General features: G+C 47.0%; 3 protein-coding genes across 3 annotated transcripts; all 3 read right to left on the bottom strand.

Moving 5' to 3' along the window:
• Positions 1-13674: 13674 nt before the first annotated feature.
• PtA15_17A425 (uncharacterized protein) lies at positions 13675-14910 on the bottom strand (the record flags this gene model as incomplete). Its single annotated transcript, XM_053164541.1, has 3 exons — positions 13675-13692; positions 14543-14689; positions 14812-14910. The coding sequence occupies 3 exons, from the start codon at positions 14908-14910 to the stop codon at positions 13675-13677; spliced, it is 264 nt and encodes an 87-aa protein (XP_053028498.1).
• A 2050-nt stretch (positions 14911-16960) lies between these two features.
• PtA15_17A424 (uncharacterized protein) lies at positions 16961-17247 on the bottom strand (the record flags this gene model as incomplete). The annotated part of the gene is made up of 2 exons (XM_053164540.1): positions 16961-17063; positions 17150-17247. 2 exons carry the CDS (start codon positions 17245-17247, stop codon positions 16961-16963), a joined length of 201 nt encoding a protein of 66 aa, XP_053028497.1.
• Positions 17248-18088: 841 nt separating this feature from the next.
• Positions 18089-20378, bottom strand: PtA15_17A423 (uncharacterized protein; the record flags this gene model as incomplete). Its single annotated transcript, XM_053164539.1, has 7 exons — positions 18089-18227; positions 18347-18561; positions 18635-18891; positions 18915-19184; positions 19292-19589; positions 19734-20174; positions 20376-20378. 7 exons carry the CDS (start codon positions 20376-20378, stop codon positions 18089-18091), a joined length of 1623 nt encoding a protein of 540 aa, XP_053028496.1.
• Between the last annotated feature and the right edge of the window lie 1867 nt (positions 20379-22245).

Below are 22245 nucleotides of genomic sequence, written 5' to 3'. Positions count from 1 at the left end.
ATAGATATGATACAACATACATACGAGTGAGGTCCCTTATCGGAGTGTGGATGCGCAACACATAATCTGGGATCTACATGAATTAGCTGAGTTTTCTCCCTGTTGTACATATGTAGATATGATTTAGGAAGATAATTAAGATGATACATTCATCCAGCACAAACCTATAGCATAAATCACAGGCAAGACATAACAAAACACACATGCAGAGACCGATCAGGATTTAAGAATCAAAGTACTCTTGAAACCGGGTTCTCAGCCCAACGCAACTCTGTGCCTAGAGTCTCTAAGGTCTAGACAAAGGAGACTGGTATATATGCATGTATAGATCTGGCTCTTGCTCTGACGAAAGAAAGAATAAGTTGAGGAGAGCTCAAAGATCTACAGTTTCACTCAAGTACTGTGGAATGGTTATGTAGACATACTGCTGCCGCTTGGGTTTCTGGAGTGTATGCTTATGATATCACTTCAAATCGTTCCGCACTTCCTCTTTTGCCGAAGAGCCTAATATGATTAACCTTATCATGGAACAACAATTTTCGGGGTGGATGAGGGCCGACGCTGTGTTACACTGCGGATAGCTCAGCGTTTAACTCAGTCTAGGGTCACTCAGACTAGCTTAACAACAAACCCTCTCCCAGTGTCCACAATCTCTTTCCCTGGGGCCGGGGCGAGCTCCGCGCCCCAGCCTTTGCCTGCCCGCCAAAACACAGGCAAGGGGAATGGATAAGCTGGCACCCTATGCACAATCGCAAACTACTGCATAATTTTCATACCCACAAGTGCAGAACCGACTAGGTCTACAAGTGGATATTTTTATTCTTTAGTGTACAGGCATTCATTCAAATTTAAACAACATCATGCACCCATTTACAAGTGTGAGCAGAAAAGAAGGTGGTGGATTTGGTAAGAAAGTGATCTAGTCCAGAATTACCAATTTTCTGTGCACATATATCTTCCGATCCACGTCGTCTCGAATACTAGAAAGCCCAGGATTAAGCCAGGCGGCAAAAGTGTGAAGAAAACTGGACAATGTTATGGCAACTGATCACTCGATGCATAGATTGTTTGGGTATGTAACACAAGGACGACGGGAGGTTACAACCAGTCAAAATAGAAACAAGAAGATGAGCAACCCTGATGGCGGCTGGATCCAATTATGAGTTGATTACAAGCCGATTGAATTGATATGTATGGATTTCCGTAATCGTGATGGCATGCTGAAGCAAGCACATGTTTCAATCTTTTAAGATTGGATGCAGCGCTTGAAAGGAGGAAGGGGGTTGCAAGGGGGATCGATGGACCTGGTTTCTATGTAATTTTTCCAGCGTTGTGCCGTGGCTGACCGTCAGGTCTTCCTGTAGGACCGCCACTCGAAACTTTCCCCACCTTCACTACGGTGGTAAGTGTTACATAATTCCGATTCCCATTCGCCGTCAGAATTTTTGTGCGCAGTGTTAGTGTACCGGCTGTGCCCACATCTGTATGTTTAAGACGTCAAGTTCAATAGAGTTCTGTCCAGAGACTGTGATGTCGCGTTGCATTTGGACTCGACCTTAACGCTTGCCGCGGCGACGAACATGGGATATTTGTACCACCAGGAGCTGAGTGAGATGATAGAAAAATACTTGAGTATGTACCCCTACATTTGTTTGCAGATCTCACGAATTCACGACAGCCTTGATCGCGTCACTGGCCGAGGCGCAGGATGCAAAAACGAGTTCAAAGTCTGATGCTTGCCAAGTTTTGATGCTGCTTGAAATTGTGTCTGATTTGCCGCAGATTTGAGGGAAGATTGAAGGCTGAAATGGAACGTAGCAGCAGCTCTCTGTGGTAGCAGATGAGCCTGAATTGAAACACGGTTGCCAAATTAGAGGAAGAGCAGTGCCCTTATAGGACGTAGAAATGGAAGGTGGGGTGAATTCGGCACAACTCGGAGGAAATTATTTCAGGACTCCATGAAAGCTGGCCGGATATTGTGAGGTGGTAATTATGGATGTCAATAAATATTGGCATGTTTCACGTTGGGCCACGACCAGCAAAAGTTTAATTACAATCAACTGCATTTGACATCAGTTCTTGCTGAAATTCGAACTCCCACGGCCATTTTAAGGCTTTTTAAGCGGTGTTTTAAGCTCTCAATTTTATTGACCAGCAACATGATCAATTTTAGTTGGGGACTTGGAATGCCCCAATGTGAACCAGGCTATTAGGGGGTTTCAAAATAGAATTTAAAAATAAAATAAAAACTATTTTAAGGCTGTTATGAAGAAATTTTTGGAAAATGTAGAAGCTGTTCTGATTGCCAAGGAACACCCCAATGTGGACAGCTTATTTTTTTCAAAAAAGTTGCTCACAACTTTTTTCAGAAAAAAAAACCTATTGTGAGCCCCCCCCCATTGAATGAAGTAGGGGGGTTCACATTAGGTGGATTTCAAAATAAGTCATGAAACCGTGTTCAAACTCTTTTTCTCTTATCCTGAGAAAGTGTTTAGGTTGGGTGGGAAGCTCCCCTTTGGAAGCAACTTTGCATGCATAAATCTTGCTGGAAGGTGCATGAGCAGTCAAATTAACAGTGGGCCAGCTACGCCCACATGAGCGCTAGTGTAGAGTACTGCTAGTTTTTTATGCTATGCTACGGTGGTGCTATTGTTAGAGGCCATAATTTCACACTAACACTACTCAAAGAGAAAAAAAATTAAGCACAAAGAAAGCAAAAGCGTAGCATTAGCAGTTGTTTTTTAACAGATGCTCACACTAAATTTATTTATGTGTAGTGTTGTGGAACTCCTACTGTGCCAGGCAGTAGGTAGAGTGTTGAGGGGATATGTGCTGTTGAGGCTGCCCTTGTGGTGGTCTGTATAATGAGATATGAGGATCATCAAATGCAATGGCTTTGAGGAGGATTTTTGAGAGATGATGGGGATGGAATACTGTTGGCAACAAAGGATAGTTATGCTACGCGTAACGCGTAGTTAACGGTAACGTAACAGAGTTTTTGTCGTTATCTAGGCGTTACGCGTAACGGCGGTGCAATTACGTTATTGCACCACATTAAGCCGTTTTTTTATGCGTGTTGCGTTATGCGGGCGCGCGGAGCCCCTGAGAACGGGCAAAAAATGAGGCAAAAAAAGCCTTAAATGGTCTGTTATTGTGTTATCCGGTGGATAACGCGATAACGGGCCTCAAAAATGAGGCCTGTTACGTTACGCGCGAGGCCTGAAATGACCCCCTTACGAGTAAAGTAACGGGGGGGCCCGGTGTGATGAACAAAAGCGGTCACTGCGTAGAAATGTCAGGACCCCGCCGCTCCAAGATGATTCCCAGGTGAAGTCGGGTGATCTGGAGAAGCTCCACTCCACAGCTCCGCCGTGTTGTAGGGCTCTGAGTGGGATAAATAAATTAAAGCACGTAAAATAATAAAGCTCCGCAAAAGTAAACAGTAAAATAAAGCTCCGCCGCATAAAGAAGATAACTCCGCCACAAAACTCCGCAACAATTGCAAGACAACAGCCGTAAAGCCAGCACAAAACTCTGCAAAGCGCAACCGTAACACATAAAGCAAGTCCACAACATAAAAACTCCACTCTGCAATGTATGCAAAGTAAAAGAAGCACAACAATCCGCAAAGTAAAGTAAAAAACGTAAAAAGGAGAGTTTGTGGGGAGTATGATGATGAATCCTTTCTCCCCCACTGTGGTTTTATAGAGAAAAAGGAAGAGAACTAAAATATATCCTCCGCCTGCATCCCACGCACGCCATCCGCTAACTCCATTCACAAATGCACACTCGTCATCCGCCAAGCGCTATACATGTGCACATCATCTGCCAAGCTCCGCTATCACGCCAACTCCTGTAGCCTCCGCCGTCAAACTCCTCTCTCTCTAGCTTCCACGCCCCTGTCTAGCCTATGATGTCAGGATCCCACACGCCACCCTTCTGGCTGCCACGGCTTCCCCCAATCACCACCTCCGCTATCCAGTCTGCGCTGGCCTGCTTAGTCTGAGTCCAGTTCCGCCGTCGAGCTCCGCGCGCCGCCGCCTTCAGTTGTGCGCTCCGCTCCGCTCCGTTCCGCGCCGTTTCCGCTCCGTTCCGCTCTGTTTCCGCACCGTTTCCGCACTGTTTTCGCACCGCCTGCGCCGCGCTGATTGCTCCGTGGACAATTTGACACAAGTTCCAGAATTGATCACCACAGCGCAGTGACCACTTTTGCTCACCAAAATGTAGAATATCGAATGAATCTATGCTAACTGTTAACATAGCTGTTGTCCATGCTAACACCTCCCACCACGGATGTTTGCTCAGCACCTGTTTGCAAGTGCCTTTGCACAATTCATGCCGACATTTGGTCCAATGCTGGTTAGATACTGGTTTGAAGTTGGTTTGATGTTGGTCTGATCTTGGTTCAAAGAATGGTTAATGTCAGGTGCAATCTAACTGGATGCTTACTGGAATTATATGAGATGTATTGTGGAAGTTACATGTAGAACATACACCATTCCTATACTGAAACTAAGCCCAACCATGATCAGGTGGACTCAATCCACGATGTTGACCAAATATATGAATGTTTTGACCTGATTTTTTTACCTCTGTGTATACCCATACCCTGTAGATTGCTCTGATGCATGTTTTTATTTTTATTTTGGTCAGCCTAAATGCACTCCAAAAAAAACCCAAAAGCACTCCAAAAATGAGTGTATGGAGTGTGCACTTCAACAATTGTTGGAGTACAGAGTGGAATACTCCAAGTCGGCTAGAGTGCAGAACCGGGGACTCAGTCTTTCGAGTGCACCATGAAGAACTCCAGTGGCCGGCAAATGTAATGAGTGCCCGTGAGTCTCACTCCATAGGATTGGAGTGCATATCCCCAGTCCATTCATGATATTTCTCCTCCCCAAAAGGGGAGTGCAGAGCTGGGAACTCCAGCCAGAGCTGGAGTACATATACTTGAACCCCAGTCAAGCAGGGTATACATACTACACACCCTGTCTGGCCATCCCCTAGGCTATGTACACACCCCACTGGATGCCAGCTGACACCTCTTGATCACCGGTACACCACGGGTGCAAAAAATCATCTCAATTTGAGTGGATCCACATAATCCACATCTCCTCTTGATGACTGGTCCGTGTAAGTCATTGGGGGAAATACTCCTCTCAATGACCTTACACACCGGTCATTGAGAGGTGTGATTCCCCCAAATGACCGGTACAGACCGCTCATTGATGGGACTCACCACCTCTTGATGATCGGTGTGGTATGCTTTATGGTTACCCATCTAGCCCATTTCAAAAATTCCCTTTTTCTCATATGTACATTCTCAAATCAACCAATACGGCGACACCATTGGATTCTACGGCCAAAACTACACAGGACACCATGGACAACACATCTTACACCCCTCTGGATCACAAGTTACAACCCCTTCAAGACACCATCATTCAGTTTCACACACACAAACACCATACTCAGGTCATGTAATCCGTTACATGAACCACACTTACCCAGGACATGTAATCCGTTACATGGACCACCCTGACAGCTTGTCTAAACCTTTACATATACTTTACCTCATCAGCTGCACTCATTTCATTGTGCTATGCACATGTCATGCAGTGTCATGCAGTGTTATGCATACTTGATGCAGGCTTATGCAGTCTTATGCAGGTGCATGCAGACTAGTGTAATATGGGCTGCAGTCTGACAGTTGACAGATGACATCATGCGGGTGTCAAGATAGCAAAAACCCCTCATGCAGCTTGCAGATGACATCAGTTGACAGGCAAGGCCAGCTAAAATACCTCACCTCCTATTTCTCACTAGCTAAATTCTCTCATATGACATCATGACCTCATGTGACCTGTCAACCACCAGCCAAAATACCTCATTGTAGCTTTCAGGGCAGCTAAAACCCCTCATTCTCTTGTTCTCCTGGAGCTAAAATGTCTCACTCTTTTCTATTTAAGGAGGCTCTCCTCCCCCCAGTTGTAATTTTCTCTCAGCAAACTACTTGCACTCAGCTTACCTCATAACAGTACAATACTTGCTCACTCTACAGTATTAGCCCCACTCTATATTGTGGTTTTACACCCTTACATACAAATTACAACCTCATTACAACACTTACACATCAGCTACATTACCATAACCCTTAAGCCACCTGCTCAAAGTAGGCTATCTTTTGATACACCTCCACTATCACTACATAAACCTTCCAATTGTAGATTGGGGGGCTTGTTTTAGTGTCTAGTGACCCAGGAAAGGCAGAGGTAACCTCATTCATCCCTTTCCGCACTCAGCAAAAGGTTCTCAGGAACGCTTTTGAGCTTTACAAGGGAGTCCCCAACGTGATAGAGGATTTCTATTTTGAACACGTGGCTTAACATAACTCTAACCACTGTTGCAAATTTTATAAGTACTCTTAGTGAATCTAAATTGGTTTGGTGGCAGGAAAACTTACCTGTTACATTAAAGTGAAGAAACATATCTATGTCAAGACACTTTCCAATATCATTATAACGATCAGTCCTTAACATATTCCTAGTAGAACTCCGGATTAATTAGTTAAATACTTGAAAAATCATTTATAAGGTCAGGAGACGAGGACCAATTAGAACTGACATATTTGTTGTGAGCGTTTAGGATATATATTTTAACTACCAGGTGGTAGCCGGCATAGACTCACTGCGGACAGATTTTAGTTGTGATAAACCTCTACGCATCTGAATATTTGAACAACGTATCATACTATTTAGTTTTTTTTAGTATTATTATTAGTTTAGTATAGTATAACCCCCCCAACTCGCCCTGGAAGAAACCCAGAGATCAAACCCCTTAGGACAACTACTAGCAAATATTGAACGACTCATCTAACATAAAGAATCAGAAATCAGTTAAAACTCAGACATGGCTTTTCCACAGAATGAAGACTTGGAAAATGTCCTACCAACAAACAATCCAAATCCACTCGGACTATTCAATGGAACTCAAAACAGTCAGAACACTAGAATGAATGTTGATCCGCTACCTCCACCACCCATGTCTCACACTTGAACAAGGACCTATCGTGGACGGCTGGCCAACAATAGAACTACTCAAGAAAACACTCAGACTCACCCTCCTGGAACCTACGGCTTACCTCAAGAACCCAAAGTAAACAACCCAACCAGGACGGAACCTAAAAGAAAAGTGATAATTATCAAAGCGGCAAACTTATTATACAATGGCGAAAACTTCAAGGAATTTCTGGACCGATTTGAACTGGCCGCGGAAGTTTATGGAGCAGAAGGATATGACATGGTTCGGCAGATTTGCAGCTTTGTTGGACCTGAAGACTTGAAGCAAGAACTGGAATTGATGGACGGATACGAACAACGGGACTGGAACATGCTTAGGCGTAGCATGAAGGAAATATGGGGTGACACCCATGCAAAAATTCGATTCACCATCCGGGACCTGCAAAACTTCGTGGAAGAACAGGCAAAGGCTGGTGGACCTAAAGGATTCAAAGAATACAAGAACTACAAATCAAAATTTTTATTAATAACAAAGTATTTGGTTGCTAATGAGCACATTAGAGACCAACAAGACATTACTCACCTGTTTTTTATGGCTTTTTCAAAAGAATTACAGAAATCAATCAAACACGAGATGGTCAAACAGGACCTGATTCCTTACGGCAAAGATGTTTATCCTAAGACGCCTCACCTAGAAGACTTGATGGATGTTGCTGAGGATGAAGTCTGAGCTGCAGCAGACGAAACATTTGTAGGAAGCGGTTTCAGTGAAGCTAATCGAGCGATGCAAAAGAAGTTAGACAAGAAGAAAGGCGACAGCAAGAAACGGGAAAAGATGGTTGAAGAGAATCCCCCGGAGGTGCTGCAGAAGCAAGTCGACAGTCTGGCAAAAGCAATCGATGCTTTAACTGGCAAGTTAGTGAACCCACCAAAGGCGGAATACTCTCGTGGAAATGAAAGGCCAAGTGGACGACTATACAAACCCCGACCTTGTACCTATTGTCATCAAGAAGGACATTCAGCATTTTCTTGTTATGAAGCTCAGAAGGACGAAAGAGAAGGCTTGGTTAAGCGTGACGGACGTGACTTTTGTCTTCCCAGTGGAGAGAAGATCCCAGCGGACAAATCAAGACCTATTCGTGTGGTAGTGGCTGCGGACTCCGCAAAACCTAAAGCAAAAGTAACGGCAGCATTCAGAACCGATAATCCAGCAGTGTTTTCAATCAACAGTGAAAGACCTCAGCAAGAATCCGACTGTACCTCTTCAATGCACAAAATCAACTGGGAACCTCCAAGGCTTGGATCAGCTAACTTTGAAAAAGTAAAATTTGAATCCAATGTTGCGACAACTAGAGCAGAAGCGCTTCGTGGACGACGAAAACCTCCGGCACAAGCGGATGATTTGGCAATGGGCGTGGATCAGGAAGTCGGACCAGAAGAAGTTATTCGAGAAGTTCCAGCAACTAGGAAGACTCCCGGCCAAATCTTGGAACCTAACAGGCAATCAACACCATCAAAGAAGGAAAAGTCAGCAGAAACAGCTCTAGTGATGGAACTGGACAACTTGAAGATACCAACTACCTTTTCTCAACTTCCGGCAATCTCTCCAACTTACGCTCAAGAAGTAATCAACAAACTCCAAGCTCGAATCCCTGGATACAAAACTTCTACAATGTCATACGTGAATGGCAACAAATCAGAACCCAAGGTTTCAGCTTCGATGTTACTTAACAAGGAGGAAGAAGATTCGGAATACAACTGTTACTATAGCTGCGCGTTAGGATTTATCGACACTCAAATCTCCGGACACAAAGTACCGTTCATGGTGGATTCTGGATCGATGGTCAATGTAATTCCAAGCCAGGCAGCTATTGATCTGGACCTAGAAGTAGTGAAGGTGGAGATCCCAATGAGAGGCATTGGCGGAGAAAGATGTGATATCAAAGGAGTAGTGGAAAACTGCACCATTGGAATTGGACAATTCTCGGGACCGGTACACCTCTTTGTTTCACCACAAGCTCAGGAATGTATACTCGGACGGCCTTTCCTTTTCGACTACGATTGCACTTTGGACTATCCAGGGACTGGCGAATTTCTATCCTTTCAAGGGGATATTGGAAGAAGGATTACGGTACCAATAGCTAAAGTTGGACAAGGACGAGGATGGAATCAGTTAAAACATTTAGGACCAAGCCCCACACAGACTGCGCAAACAACTGCTTACATGACACAACATTCAAATCAGTCACGCTTTTCGGACGACACGGACTCGGTCAAGATTCGAACTAAAATTTCAAAGAAGTTGGGCTGGGTCAAAAACATGTGTTTACGTCTGCGGAAGAAATCAGAAAAAAAAAAACCTGTACCTCAGGTTGGGGCAAAACCACCAACCCTGGATGAAGATTTGTGAATAAACAGTTTGTTAGCCACCAGGCTAGGCGCTTCAGCACAGAAAGATCTCTGTAGGAATTGGAAGGAGGAAAACATGTGGTGTATGACGAAATACAAACCAGTGGCAAAGAAAGTTCGACCTATCAATCAAGCCATGCCACAATCAATCAACCCACCTCTTCAACGACCAGCTTTATCACGGGATCCTTACAAAACACCTTTAACACCTAATCCACCAGAATTCCAACCTACAGCAAAAATCACTGAAGAGCGCCTGAAAGTCATCAACTTTGGACCTGAAGGATGGCTCTGGCCAGAGGAACTCAAGCTGTTTAAACATCTCATTACCATTCGACAAAACTCTCTCGCATTCTGTCCGGCGGAACGTGGATTGTTGAAACACTCTTATGGCTTACCTTATGTCATACCAGTGGTAGAACACACTCCATGGCAGAAGAAACCAATTCCCATTCCGGCGGCAATTAAAGAAGAATACACTGAACTAGTACGGGAACGAGTTAGGACCGGCCTTTACAAACCATCAACATCAAGCTACTCCAGTCCAGTGTTTTGTGTTGCCAAACACAACGGAAAACTCAGAATTGTACATGATCTACAGGAAATGAACAAGTTTACAATCAAGGATGCTGGCCTGCCCCCTGCAACAGAGGAGTTTATTGAATCTTTTGCTGGAAGAGCTTGCTATGGACTTGGTGATATTATGGGAGGATACGATGAAAGGGAATTAGCGGAAGAATCAAGACCCCTCACAACTTTTGACACTCCATTAGGACGATTCCAGCTTACTCAACTTCCTCAAGGTGCAATCAATTCAGTAGCGGTATATCAGGCTGAGATGATGTGGATCTTGCAAGATGAGATTCCAGAACATGTGGGTGTGTTCATCGACGACGGCGGCATCAAAGGACCACGAACAACCTATGATGGACAAACTTTGAAGGAAAATCCGGGGATTAGACGATTTATTTGGGAATACGCACAAACATTGGAACGGATATTATTCAGGGTAAAAGAAGCAGGACTCACAGTTTCAGGGAAAAAGTTTTCTTGTTGCGTCCCTGCTCTGGACATTGTTGGACACGTGGTTTCTCAGATTGGACAACAAGTTTCTACACAAAAGAAAAACAAGATATTAACCTGGCCCACACCTTCAAATGTTACGGAACTTCGCGGATTTCTAGGAATAATCACTTACGTACAAATATTCATTGAAAATCTGTCTGAAAAGGCAGCACCTTTACAACAGCTCACCAGGAAGGACATTAAGTGGATTTGGACGGACAAATGCGATCAAGCTTTCAAGCAACTCAAGGAAATAATTGGCAAAGATATTGTTCTCAAAAGCATTGACTACTCAGCGGACGCAGGATTGATTAAACTGGCGGTTGACTCAAGCTTCATAGCGGCGGGTGCGGTGTTGATGCAACAGGAACTCGAAACTGGATTGGATCAACCTATACTTTACAAATCAATAGTATTTTCACCAGTGGAATCACGGTACTCTCAGCCTAAGTTGGAGTTGTGCGGAGTAGCTAGGGTTTTGAAAAAGTTACAGATCTACCTTTGGGGCCAACACTTTGAACTCCAAGTGGACGCCAAGTCATTAATTCAGATGCTAAACTCTCCATCATTACCCAATGCACCTATGACTCGATGGGTGTCATTTATTCAGCTATTTTCCTACGACATAGTTCATAAACCGGGGAAAACTTTCACATTACCGGATGGGCTTTCAAGACGCCCTATTTCTAGCGACAACGAGGAATTCTACAAGGACCAGGATGACTTTGACGAGGAGGAACCCCTGATCAAACCCTGTTACACATTTAGGATTTGTACTCAATCAACAGTTCTAGAGCTCAAGGAATGGGAGTCTCCAGGATATTGGCGGAACCTTCGACATTACCTGGAAACCCTGGAACCTCCTGATGGAATGGACAAAGTGGAATTTGCAAAATTACGGCGGAACTCAGCTAAATTCTTCAGTAGTGATGGACAACTTATGCGGAAACACTCACCCTCTCCACAGATAGTAATCTCTAAGGACACTTATCAAGAAGAACTGCTACAACAGGTTCATGAAGAATTGGGGCATTGTGGAATAGAAGAAACTTATCAGCGATTAGTAACTCGGTTTTGGTGGCCCAGCCTGAAGAAGAAGGTCAAGAACTGGGTTCGAAGCTGTGAAGCTTGTCAAAAACGGTGTGGTAGACGGAAAAGTGGAAAAATAAAAAGTTTTTTCTATGCCACATAATTACTCATACTAGGCCTCAAGATACCATCAAATGGACCCCAGAAATGGATTCTACGGCCAATTTCACCCCTAGTCACCACTGGAAGCACCCCTGGACCCCCTCTAGCGTGGAAGTTACATCTCATGGACACCTATCACACGGCCAGCCCCAGTAACCCAGCTGTCACCTGCCTCAACCCAAGTTTCACAGTAGTACACTTATACATATCACAGGATACAAACATACATCTCCCTGTCAGGCTACACTCATTACATATTAACTACATACACTCCTTTATATACATAGTATGACATCATTTACACTGTTTCTGCAGCCTCAGACTTTGTGTATACACTAATTCCCCCTGTATGACAGCTCATGCAGTCTACTGTCACCTCATGCATGCGTTAGAATGTTCTGTTGTATATTCTGACACCATTCATGCGCCCCTGAGGGGCTATGACATCATTTGTATCTACTCCCACCAGCTAAAATCCCTCACCCTGTTGTCTAGATTAGCTGAAACCCTAACCCACAAGCCCCTCAGGGGCTCCCCTTTTGTCTATAAAAGGAGCTCTCTCCACCCCCAGTGGCCTGCTCCCCAGTTCCTCACCCAGAACTCACAAGTCACCCAACACTCATCCACACTCAAATCCTAAAACCCTTATAACAATAAATCAACCCTTATAACAACATTTCAACCCTTATAACAAAGTAATTGAAACACTTACACGTTTCCAGTCAAACAGATTTCATCTGGAACAGACCAGACCTATCACTTAATAAAACTTGCCAAGCTGAGCTTGGTGGGTCTTGTTGACTGATAACAGAAGGGCAGAGCTTGCAACTCCATCATACCCTTCACCATTCAGCAAAAGGGTTTCATTACCACTTTTGAGTCTTACAACGGGATCCAACAGTACCTAGGGAAATTTGAAATGCAACTGGGGATAGCTACATTTTTGGACAAGTTGCTCTGGACGCATGTCACATCAAAGCTGGTCAATACAAATATCTTATCGTGGCACGGGACGACTTATCTGGATGGGTTGAGGCTGCCCCTCTGGTCAAACTCACTGCAAGTAATGTGGCCAAGTTTCTTTTGGAAAACTGGGTCTACAGATATGGTTCAATCAAGACAGTAACAGTGGATAACGGCGCGGAATTCAAAGAAGACTTCATTGAAGCTGTGAAAAGTATTGGAGCAACTCTAAAACCTACAACACCTTACTATCCGGAGGCAAATGGAATGATCGAACGTGGACATCGACCCATCAAGGACGCTCTGGTTAAAATGTGTGGCGAATCTGGTGGAAAGTGGAGGGAGTATCTTCCACTAGTTTTATTTTTGGACAGGATCTCAACAAAGCGGACAACTGGATTCACTCCCTACGAACTCGTATTTGGACAACTACCAGTACTACCAGTAGATTTGGAAATGGACACCTATTTGGGAATAGATTGGTTAGAAATCAAAACTACAGACCAACTTTTGGAAGCTCGGGCAATGCAACTTGAACGACGGGAAGAAATTCTGGAAGAAGCTCGCACTAAGATGATGAAAGCAAGAGAGGCTTCTGTCAGATACTGGGATAGAAAAATGGCAGCTCAACTACGGCGACCTTTGGACACTGGCAAACTAGTACTCATCTACAATAAAAGCTTGGAGGATCAGTGGGGAAAATTATTTTCAAATCGCTGGAATGGTCCCTTTAGAATCAAGAAACAACTACCTAAAGGATCTTATGTGCTGGAAGAATTGGATGGGACAGAAATTCACCGAAACTATGCGGCATCTCAAATCAAGCGGTTTTATCCTCGAGGACGACCCCTGGATCAACTCATTGGAGATGAACAGGACCCTGAACTCAACAGTCAAGATGAAGACAGTCATCACTCTTCTGATGAAGAAAACCCTGATTCTTCTGATTGAGCATTACCTCCTGGGCATGAGACTAAACTGTTCAACCTCAACTGTCAATAATTAAACTGGTTAAAGTCTTTATACTTCAAATCTCAAGCACAAACTTTAAAAACGCTCAAAAATTAATTCAAAATCAGCATTAAAACACTTCAAGAACTTCAAATTCCAGCAAATCACTTTGAAAATCAACACATAAATCAAACAGACAAAAAGCTCACTGGTTTCAATTTTTTTTAAGTTGGGGGAGGTGTTCTCAATTCTCTCAAAATCCTCAGATTGGTACTCTGAGCTCACTTTTCTCTCTTATTCTCACCCTCTCTCAAGATTCCCATTCTCACTGTGAAGGTTGGGGACAACCTTTTAAAGTTGGGGGAGGGGTTTGGGTTACTTTAACTAACAGTAGGATAGACTAAAAATAAAATAAAAAAACAATTTTTTTAAGTTTTTTAGCTATAAAGATTTTTTTTAGGTTTTATATTATTTGGCAATGTTTTTGGATTTTGGTGGAAATTTTACCCCTGAGAAGTGGTTGTCCATCGGTATTGAGGCATGGAAGGCTAGCAGAATAATGACAGGAAACAAGTTATAAGACACACCCATGGAAAACAAATAACGAAAAAACGTACAGATCAAACGGTGTGGCGAGTCATGGTGCGATAACGGCGGGTTATGAAGCGGAAGAGGCTGACTCGGCTAGCGCGTTCTTCGGCATTGGCGGCGGGGAAACGTTGGAAGTGGTGCACCAAGGCGGACATGATGGATTGGTAAATATCGTCAATGTACTGAGGAACAAACATGTAGCGGTCGAACAACTCGGGAGCGGATCGACAGTCTAGAAGGGAGACGACTTGGTCTCGAGTCAAACAATGGAAGTCGGCCGGATCATAGAAGCCCGGGGGATTTGGGGAAGGAACACGAGTTTGCGGAGTTAGGAAGTCCTCCGCGGTGGCGACGGAACTCGCAGAGTAGACGGAAGCAGAGCGACTAGGATATAAGGAAGTAACGTTGCTCCCACTAGTGGGAGTAGTGGTTGGATTACTAGCAAGAGCTGGGGGAAGTTGAGGCATGGCATCGATGATGGCTCGGTTGTTCATCATGAACTATGAAAAACCAGCTCTCAGCTTAGAACTTATAATAATTCACAAGTTGGGAGGAGGAAGCGAACATACCGTCTCGGGATAAAGGTCATGTTCTCCCCTGCGAAAGGGTGGGCGGTACGTACGGGTGGCATGACCACGGCGTAAGCCATTGGCACGACGGCCTCCGCGATTTCCTCCACCACCTCGACCACCTCGTCCACCTTGACCAACTCGTTCGCCATAACCAGCAACCCCACGCCTAACGATGGAGGTTGAAGAAGCTATGGAGATGGGATAGTCTTGGGCGCCGGGAAGAGGGCCAATACAATCGATCAAGGAAGGCGCAGGACAAAAAAAGGGAATGGGAGCTTCATCTAAACTGCTCATGATAGGGCTACAGGTAGAACGCGACTGGCAAAAGTTATTTGGACTAGTTGGATACTGGGGAAGACTACGAAGTTGGAGACGAGCAGATGAGGAGAGGAAAGGGGGAAGTCCCTGGCCTTTAAGCCCAATGAGTCGACTACCAGAACACGGTACCACCACCAAGTAGACGAGGCCGACCGGCGAGAGAATCTTTGTCCCCAAGCTTCTCCCGAGGGGAGCCATTTCCGCGAATGGGTCAGGAGGTCGAAGAAGGAGCATCTCTGTCTGGATCACAGACAGAGACGGCGGTCAGTTACTACGAAAAGATTGGAAAAAGGAAAAAGAGGCGGCTTACGTGAGGGTTGGTTGAGGATCTTGATGGTCAATCCGATTCGAAGACGAAGGAAGGAGGCTTTTTTTGTTATACGGCTGAGTCAAGGAATCAAGTTGGGGGAGGATATGACCTGGTATCCTCCCTGAGCAAGCAATGAAAAGGTTCGTCAGTCAAAGAAACGAGCACGAACCTGGATATCTGGATATACACCCTACCGGCCAGGATATCGGAACGGGCCTTGAAGTTATCGGACACGGACGGCGAGGGCGGATCAGCGGCCAGTTGGAAGACAACGGATGATTGGCGGCATTAGACCGGCGTCTGCGACCGGAGACTCGACAGAAGCCTGGACCCGGGCAACACTACATACTTGAACCCGACCCCGGGAAACCTATGGGTTACCGGGGCCCTCTAAGACATGTAAATACGAATGCGGGCGCCGCAGCTCGCGTAGCCCCAGTTAAACCCCTGAAGCGGCTTTGGACTCGAACCCGGAGCCCAAACACTACTCGACCACCAATCATCTGGCGTGCGACCTCATGCGCACTGCGCAACGCTCTGGCGCTACCCTGCCGCAAACCAGGACATCACATGCACATTTACACAACCCTATCAACACAGATCAACAAAACACTAAATTTCCCTTTCTCTCTTACCTTTTTTTTTTTTTTTTTTTTGCATATATATATATTAACCTCAACTCTTTTTTTTAGAGAAATCCAATTCAATACATACATAAAAAACAAGAAACAAACAAATAAAAAGACAAAACAATAATAAAAAAAATAAGAGAAGACAATAAAAATACATTCACAAATTGAAAACATAAATAATCAACAATTTTTTTTCTCTTCTTTCTTTTCCCCTTTCTTTCTTCCATCAAAACCTCAAGACTAGCATTAATAACTCATACACAAACAACAAACATTATCAAGACAACTTCAAGACATCAAGACACAAATCTACACTTTGGATAACAGCAACTAGAGGCCAAGGCGGCTTCGCCGCTGCAGGGCTCAAGGCTGCTGAACCTCTGCCAGTTCAAAATTGGGACACCTTCTATGCCAGCACCAGCACCCCCCAAAAAAAAAAAAAAAGAAAAAAACCAGGTGTTCAAACTCCCAATTCAAATGTGTGATCCTCCCCCAAAGTCTTCTGGAGGTAAATTTGAGACCTTTATCAACAAAATTCTAACATTTTGGTAAGATGAACATGAGCAGGTGTTTCAGGCCAATCAGTGTAAGCTATCAATTGTATAAAGGAAATTAATAAACACCTTGAAATGTGTCCTAAAGGTTTGCAAATTTCAGTTGTGAACCGCTCTGATTTTTCATCTGTTTCAAATTCAATTTTTTTCAACACAGTTCTCAAAGAGCAGAGCATAACCAGACAACTTCCTCTTGCATCTGCAACTCTTGTAGATTTCAATTCACGCTCCTTAACTCAGTCCAGGATTCATTACTTGCAAGCTTTTAGTTGTTTTTTTTAACATTTAGAGGGGCATATTTCCAGCAGTGATTCCTCCGCTGTATGTATCTTCCACACCCGGCTGATCAGAACAGCTTTAGTGAGCGGGCAAAGAAAAAAATGGATTACAACAATGGCTTACGCGTCATGATCTTGTTGAAGTACGAGCAACAGAAGTGAGAGTGGTTTTGAGTACGGTCCTTGACATTGGCAGGGGCCAACTTGAAGCTGTCAACAGCCCAGTGGAGTTATTCATCCCAGTCAGACTTTTGGAGGGGCATGCCCTCTTGGATCGCTGGCTCGTGTGTATGTACACTTTGATGGCCAAGATTCCGACTTTCTTGAGGTCACACACTTCTTCACGGAGCGCAAGCGTTGTACTTGGGGCTGTGGAGCGGGACAACGCGATCATTGTGGTCTACACACATGCAAAGATACCCAACCATGCCGTCAGCGTTGAGCCACGTCCCGCCCATTGGCTGTAATCTCTTGGCATCCGTCTACTCATCATCGTCGTTGTCCTCTTGTTGGTCAATAGGAGGTTTGGGCAGATGGCAGAGGACTGTTTTCAAAGACAAGATCAGTCAATCATAGATATGCTAAAGAGAGTGGGGACAAACAGATCTGCATGTCGTCCCCGAGCCGGGTGGCGGACCTCAGTGCGGCTGCGAACCTGCGCTTGAGCACGTCAAGAGTGCCAGAGTTAAGCTTGTGGGTGATGGGCTGTAACCCCCCACCTCCGGGGTGTCACAAGATGGATCACAGGATCCCAAACAGACCCGTACGTAGTCCAGCCATTCCCCGCCCCTCCTAGCTCAGTAGAGATTGATCCCTTCATCTCTCCTGAGCTAGGTAAGTCTGCTCATATTCCTCTCTCCTCTCTTCTTTCCTTTCCCTCTCAGATTGTACATAGACTAACAGAGAGATTGATCCCTTCATCTCTCCTGAGGTAGCTCCACTCTGCAATTCAGCCCACCTTGGTTCTAGAACTCTGTCCCAGTGCCCCCAGACCTGACCAGTGAAGAGCCCCCCCCTTCAGGGTTCTTACATGGGCGTGCAAAAGATGAGCCGTGGGGCGGGGCCAAGTCCACATTCAACAGCCCATCAGCCCCGCACCCCGTCAAATCTAGGTTGTACTCCAGCTGCACGATCATTTTTTTTGTCTTGATCACCCACTGGGCTTTGGCCATGAACCATCTAGACAAAAAAACAGCTTCTTCAGCCAGAAGTCAACAAGGGGAAAGGGGGGGAGTTTAGCGTAACTGGAAAACCGCTCCGCCCTGGGACGGCTTGTCCAGGCCCCGCTTGTAGCTCGTCTGCACCGTGTGCTGCGAGACGAGCCCCCGCTTGACGATGCTGAAGCAGCGGATGACACCATTCACCTGGACACGACTAAACGTCGTGCCAAAGAGCGAAATGGCCGCAGACAGGTTCGTCTGTTGACCTACACAAAACACTACTCAACACAGAAAACAGAAGACGAATAAAAGAAGGGGGGGGGGGAGAGAGACCCGTCGGCATTCCCTCCCGCGTCGAAGTCTCCAGTGGCCGCGCGCTGATGATGAAGCGAGGAGGGGGCGATGCGGGGTTGCGGGACGGGCCCGACACTGACGATCGACGCGGACGCGCGATGGCCATGGGCGGAGGAGACGAGCGAATGGGCGGGGCCGTTCGCGGCCGCCAGCGCGTGCATCTGGGCCGCCGTCTGCGCCTGCACAGCCATCATCTACATCCCCCAGAAGAAAACGATCAGCTTCTTGGTCTGAGGAGGGCAGAGGAGAAGAGAAGCGAGACTCCACCTGGAGGATCAGTTGGCTGCGCTGATGGAGCGCGATTTTCTGCGCCGTGTCCAGGCCGGCATACAGATAGGGATCGACGCCGACGGGCGTGGGCAGGTCGTCCACGCTGCTCGCCGGAGCGGGCGGAGCAGGGGAAGCGGTCCAGTACCCTGCGGGATTTTCGGGAGACGCGTCGGGGCCAACGGGTGGTGGGCGGCCTCCGCCTGGTCCGCCGACTGCTGCTGCGCCCTCGCCGCCGGTGCCGAAGGTCTGTCCGTCTGAGATCGATAGGTGGGCCCACCAGCTGGTTGAGTAGAAGCTGATGATCCGGGCGGGCCGGGCATGAGATAGCCCGGCCCGGCCAGCAACGCAAAAGCAGGATGAGGGTGGGGATGGATGTGGGTCGGGACGGGAAGGAACGAGTCTCTTGGAGTAGCAGGGAAGTTCCACGACCCCGACCCCGACTCAGAGCCCCCTGAGCTCGAGCTGGCGGGGCTGTTTCCCCGTGGATGACCGGCGAGATTCCCATTCCCAGTCTGTTGAAACTTCAGCGCTGTCGACGAGGAGGCCGCTGGGGGAAGGTCGGGGCGCAGCAGAGGGAGGGGAGGAACCACAGATAATCAATCAGACAGATGTGCAGGGAAGGGTGTTTTGGACGGGCGTGATGGGGTGTCTTACTATGAGAAAGGTGTCGAGCGGCCTTATCTCCACCCGAGCGAGCCGAAACAACAGACGCCCTTCTATCATCTGTGGATGCGCCGGAGCTAGAGAATACGGATGCGGATGCAGAGGAGGCGGAGGAGAAGGGATGGATGACGGAGGCGTGGAGTTGGTGGCGGGTGCGGATGAGGGTCTGGGCCGGTGAGATGGTGCGGAGCGGGTCGCGGAGGGAGCTGCAGGACTTCTTCTTGAGCTTCGAGAGCGGCACCTCGTCTTCATCCTCGTCCTCATCCCTGACAGGCTTAGCGGAAGCGGGCTTGGGATCGTCGTCGTCGTCGGAGTGCCATTGGTCGAGGTGGCGCGGATCCTGGCCCTGGCTCTTCTTCGGCGTCGTCGTCGTCGTCGTAGTCGAGCGGAGCCTAGCAGGATATTGATGGTGGGGTTGTTGGTGACGGAGGACGACGGGGACGGAGCGGATGCTAGCGTTGCTCGAGGATGCGCGCGGGTTGTTGTAGAGGCCTGCAGGAGCGCCAGTGGAGGCGCGGTTGAGGGTGGCGGAGATCCTTGGGCCGGCGTAGGATTGCCTGGAGGGCGACTGTTCCGAGCTTATCGATCGGACGGGCATCCGGGAGCCGTAGAACGCCGGGCGGGGAGGCATGAGGATGTCGTGTTCAGCATACAGCCCGCTGTTGGCCGGGAATCCGGCGGGGGATGGAGGGATGGGCGAGGCGGCGTGGCGGTCGGGGATCTGGCTGATGAGCGAGGGCGCGCCGGACCGTTGCTGGTGGGGTCTGTTGAAGTTCTTGACGGGGCTGGAGGAGGGCGGGTGGCCGTAATCGGAGACGGCTTTCGCAGGGGACGACTTGAACCGGGCATGTTGAGTGATGGGTTGTTGTGGTTGCTGTTGGGAGGGGGGGTCGGGGTGGATGAGGTTGGGGATGGCTGCGATGTCGGAGAAGGAGCTGGAGATGCTGGCGCGCGAGTTCCGGGCTGCTCGGGCCTCGTGGAATGCGGCGGCGCTGATCTTGGAGGAGGGGCTGGAGGGCCGACTGATGGAGGTGATCGAGGCTGGTGACGATCCGCGTCCCTTCTCGCCATTTACCATGCTTTGCTACCCGTAGGGTTGGATCCACTTGAACAGCCGGTTGTTGGACGCATCTGTATTTGCCGCGGCGGGCGTGAGCGTTGGTGTGGTGTTTGCAAGGGTAGTGGGTGACGCGCTGACAAGGGTCATGATTGGTGTGGCACTGGGCGTGGCGTTGGCAAGGATAAGGTGTGCGCGGCGCCAAGACAGCTACCGAGTCACAGTCTCACAGGCGAAGGGGTGCAGCTTGAATATTTAAGGAGGGGTGGGTTGGTGTCCATTGTCCTCCCAGGGGTTCCGGTTTCGTCCTACCCCCTCCCTGGGAGCCCACTAATCACTTGATTAGGGCCTTCCTGGACTACTCTAACAACCGGCCCACTTTTGCTCGTTGCTGCGGCACAGCTGGAGGGTCATCTATAGGGCCTTTGGGCCTTTGGGGATTTTCAACTTGTGTGCACTATTTTTTTGTGATTTTCTAAATAAAACACCCCAAAACTTAGATCCAGAGGTCTAGGATTTTGTGGATTTAAGGAAGTGGGATAATCAAAACAGAATTGTCTGGGGACAGACAATAAGTTGGGGGAGGATGTGGTATGCTTTATGGTTACCCATCTAGCCCATTTCAAAAATTCCCTTTTTCTCATATGTACATTCTCAAATCAACCAATACGGCGACACCATTGGATTCTACGGCCAAAACTACACAGGACACCATGGACAACACATCTTACACCCCTCTGGATCACAAGTTACAACCCCTTCAAGACACCATCATTCAGTTTCACACACACAAACACCATACTCAGGTCATGTAATCCGTTACATGAACCACACTTACCCAGGACATGTAATCCGTTACATGGACCACCCTGACAGCTTGTCTAAACCTTTACATATACTTTACCTCATCAGCTGCACTCATTTCATTGTGCTATGCACATGTCATGCAGTGTCATGCAGTGTTATGCATACTTGATGCAGGCTTATGCAGTCTTATGCAGGTGCATGCAGACTAGTGTAATAGGGGCTGCAGTCTGACAGTTGACAGATGACATCATGCGGGTGTCAAGATAGCAAAAACCCCTCATGCAGCTTGCAGATGACATCAGTTGACAGGCAAGGCCAGCTAAAATACCTCACCTCCTATTTCTCACTAGCTAAATTCTCTCATATGACATCATGACCTCATGTGACCTGTCAACCACCAGCCAAAATACCTCATTGTAGCTTTCAGGGCAGCTAAAACCCCTCATTCTCTTGTTCTCCTGGAGCTAAAATGTCTCACTCTTTTCTATTTAAGGAGGCTCTCCTCCCCCCAGTTGTAATTTTCTCTCAGCAAACTACTTGCACTCAGCTTACCCCATAACAGTACAATACTTGCTCACTCTACAGTATTAGCCCCACTCTATATTTTGGTTTTACACCCTTACATACAAATTACAACCTCATTACAACACTTACACATCAGCTACATTACCATAACCCTTAAGCCACCTGCTCCAAGTAGGCTATCTTTTGATACACCTCCACTATCACTACATAAACCTTCCAATTGTAGATTGGGGGGCTTGTTTTAGTGTCTAGTGACCCAGGAAAGGCAGAGGTAACCTCATTCATCCCTTTCCGCACTCAGCAAAAGGTTCTCAGGAACGCTTTTGAGCTTTACATCGGTCTGTACCGGTCATCAAGGGGACTCACACCTCTCGATGACCGGTCTGTACCGGTCATCAAGAGGTGGAAGTCCCCTTGATGACCGGTTAGTGCCGGTCATCGAGGGGAGGTGTTACTCCTCTTGATGACCGGTGTGGAACTACTCAAATGGGAGAATAGAGCTGGGAAGGGAAATGTATAACTACACTAGTACTAATGTAAGCTATGCCAAGGATGC

The sequence above is a fragment of the Puccinia triticina genome, chromosome 17A (assembly GCF_026914185.1).
Source record: "Puccinia triticina chromosome 17A, complete sequence".
NCBI lineage: Eukaryota > Fungi > Basidiomycota > Pucciniomycetes > Pucciniales > Pucciniaceae > Puccinia > Puccinia triticina.
This window is presented reverse-complemented; position numbering and strand designations above follow the sequence as displayed.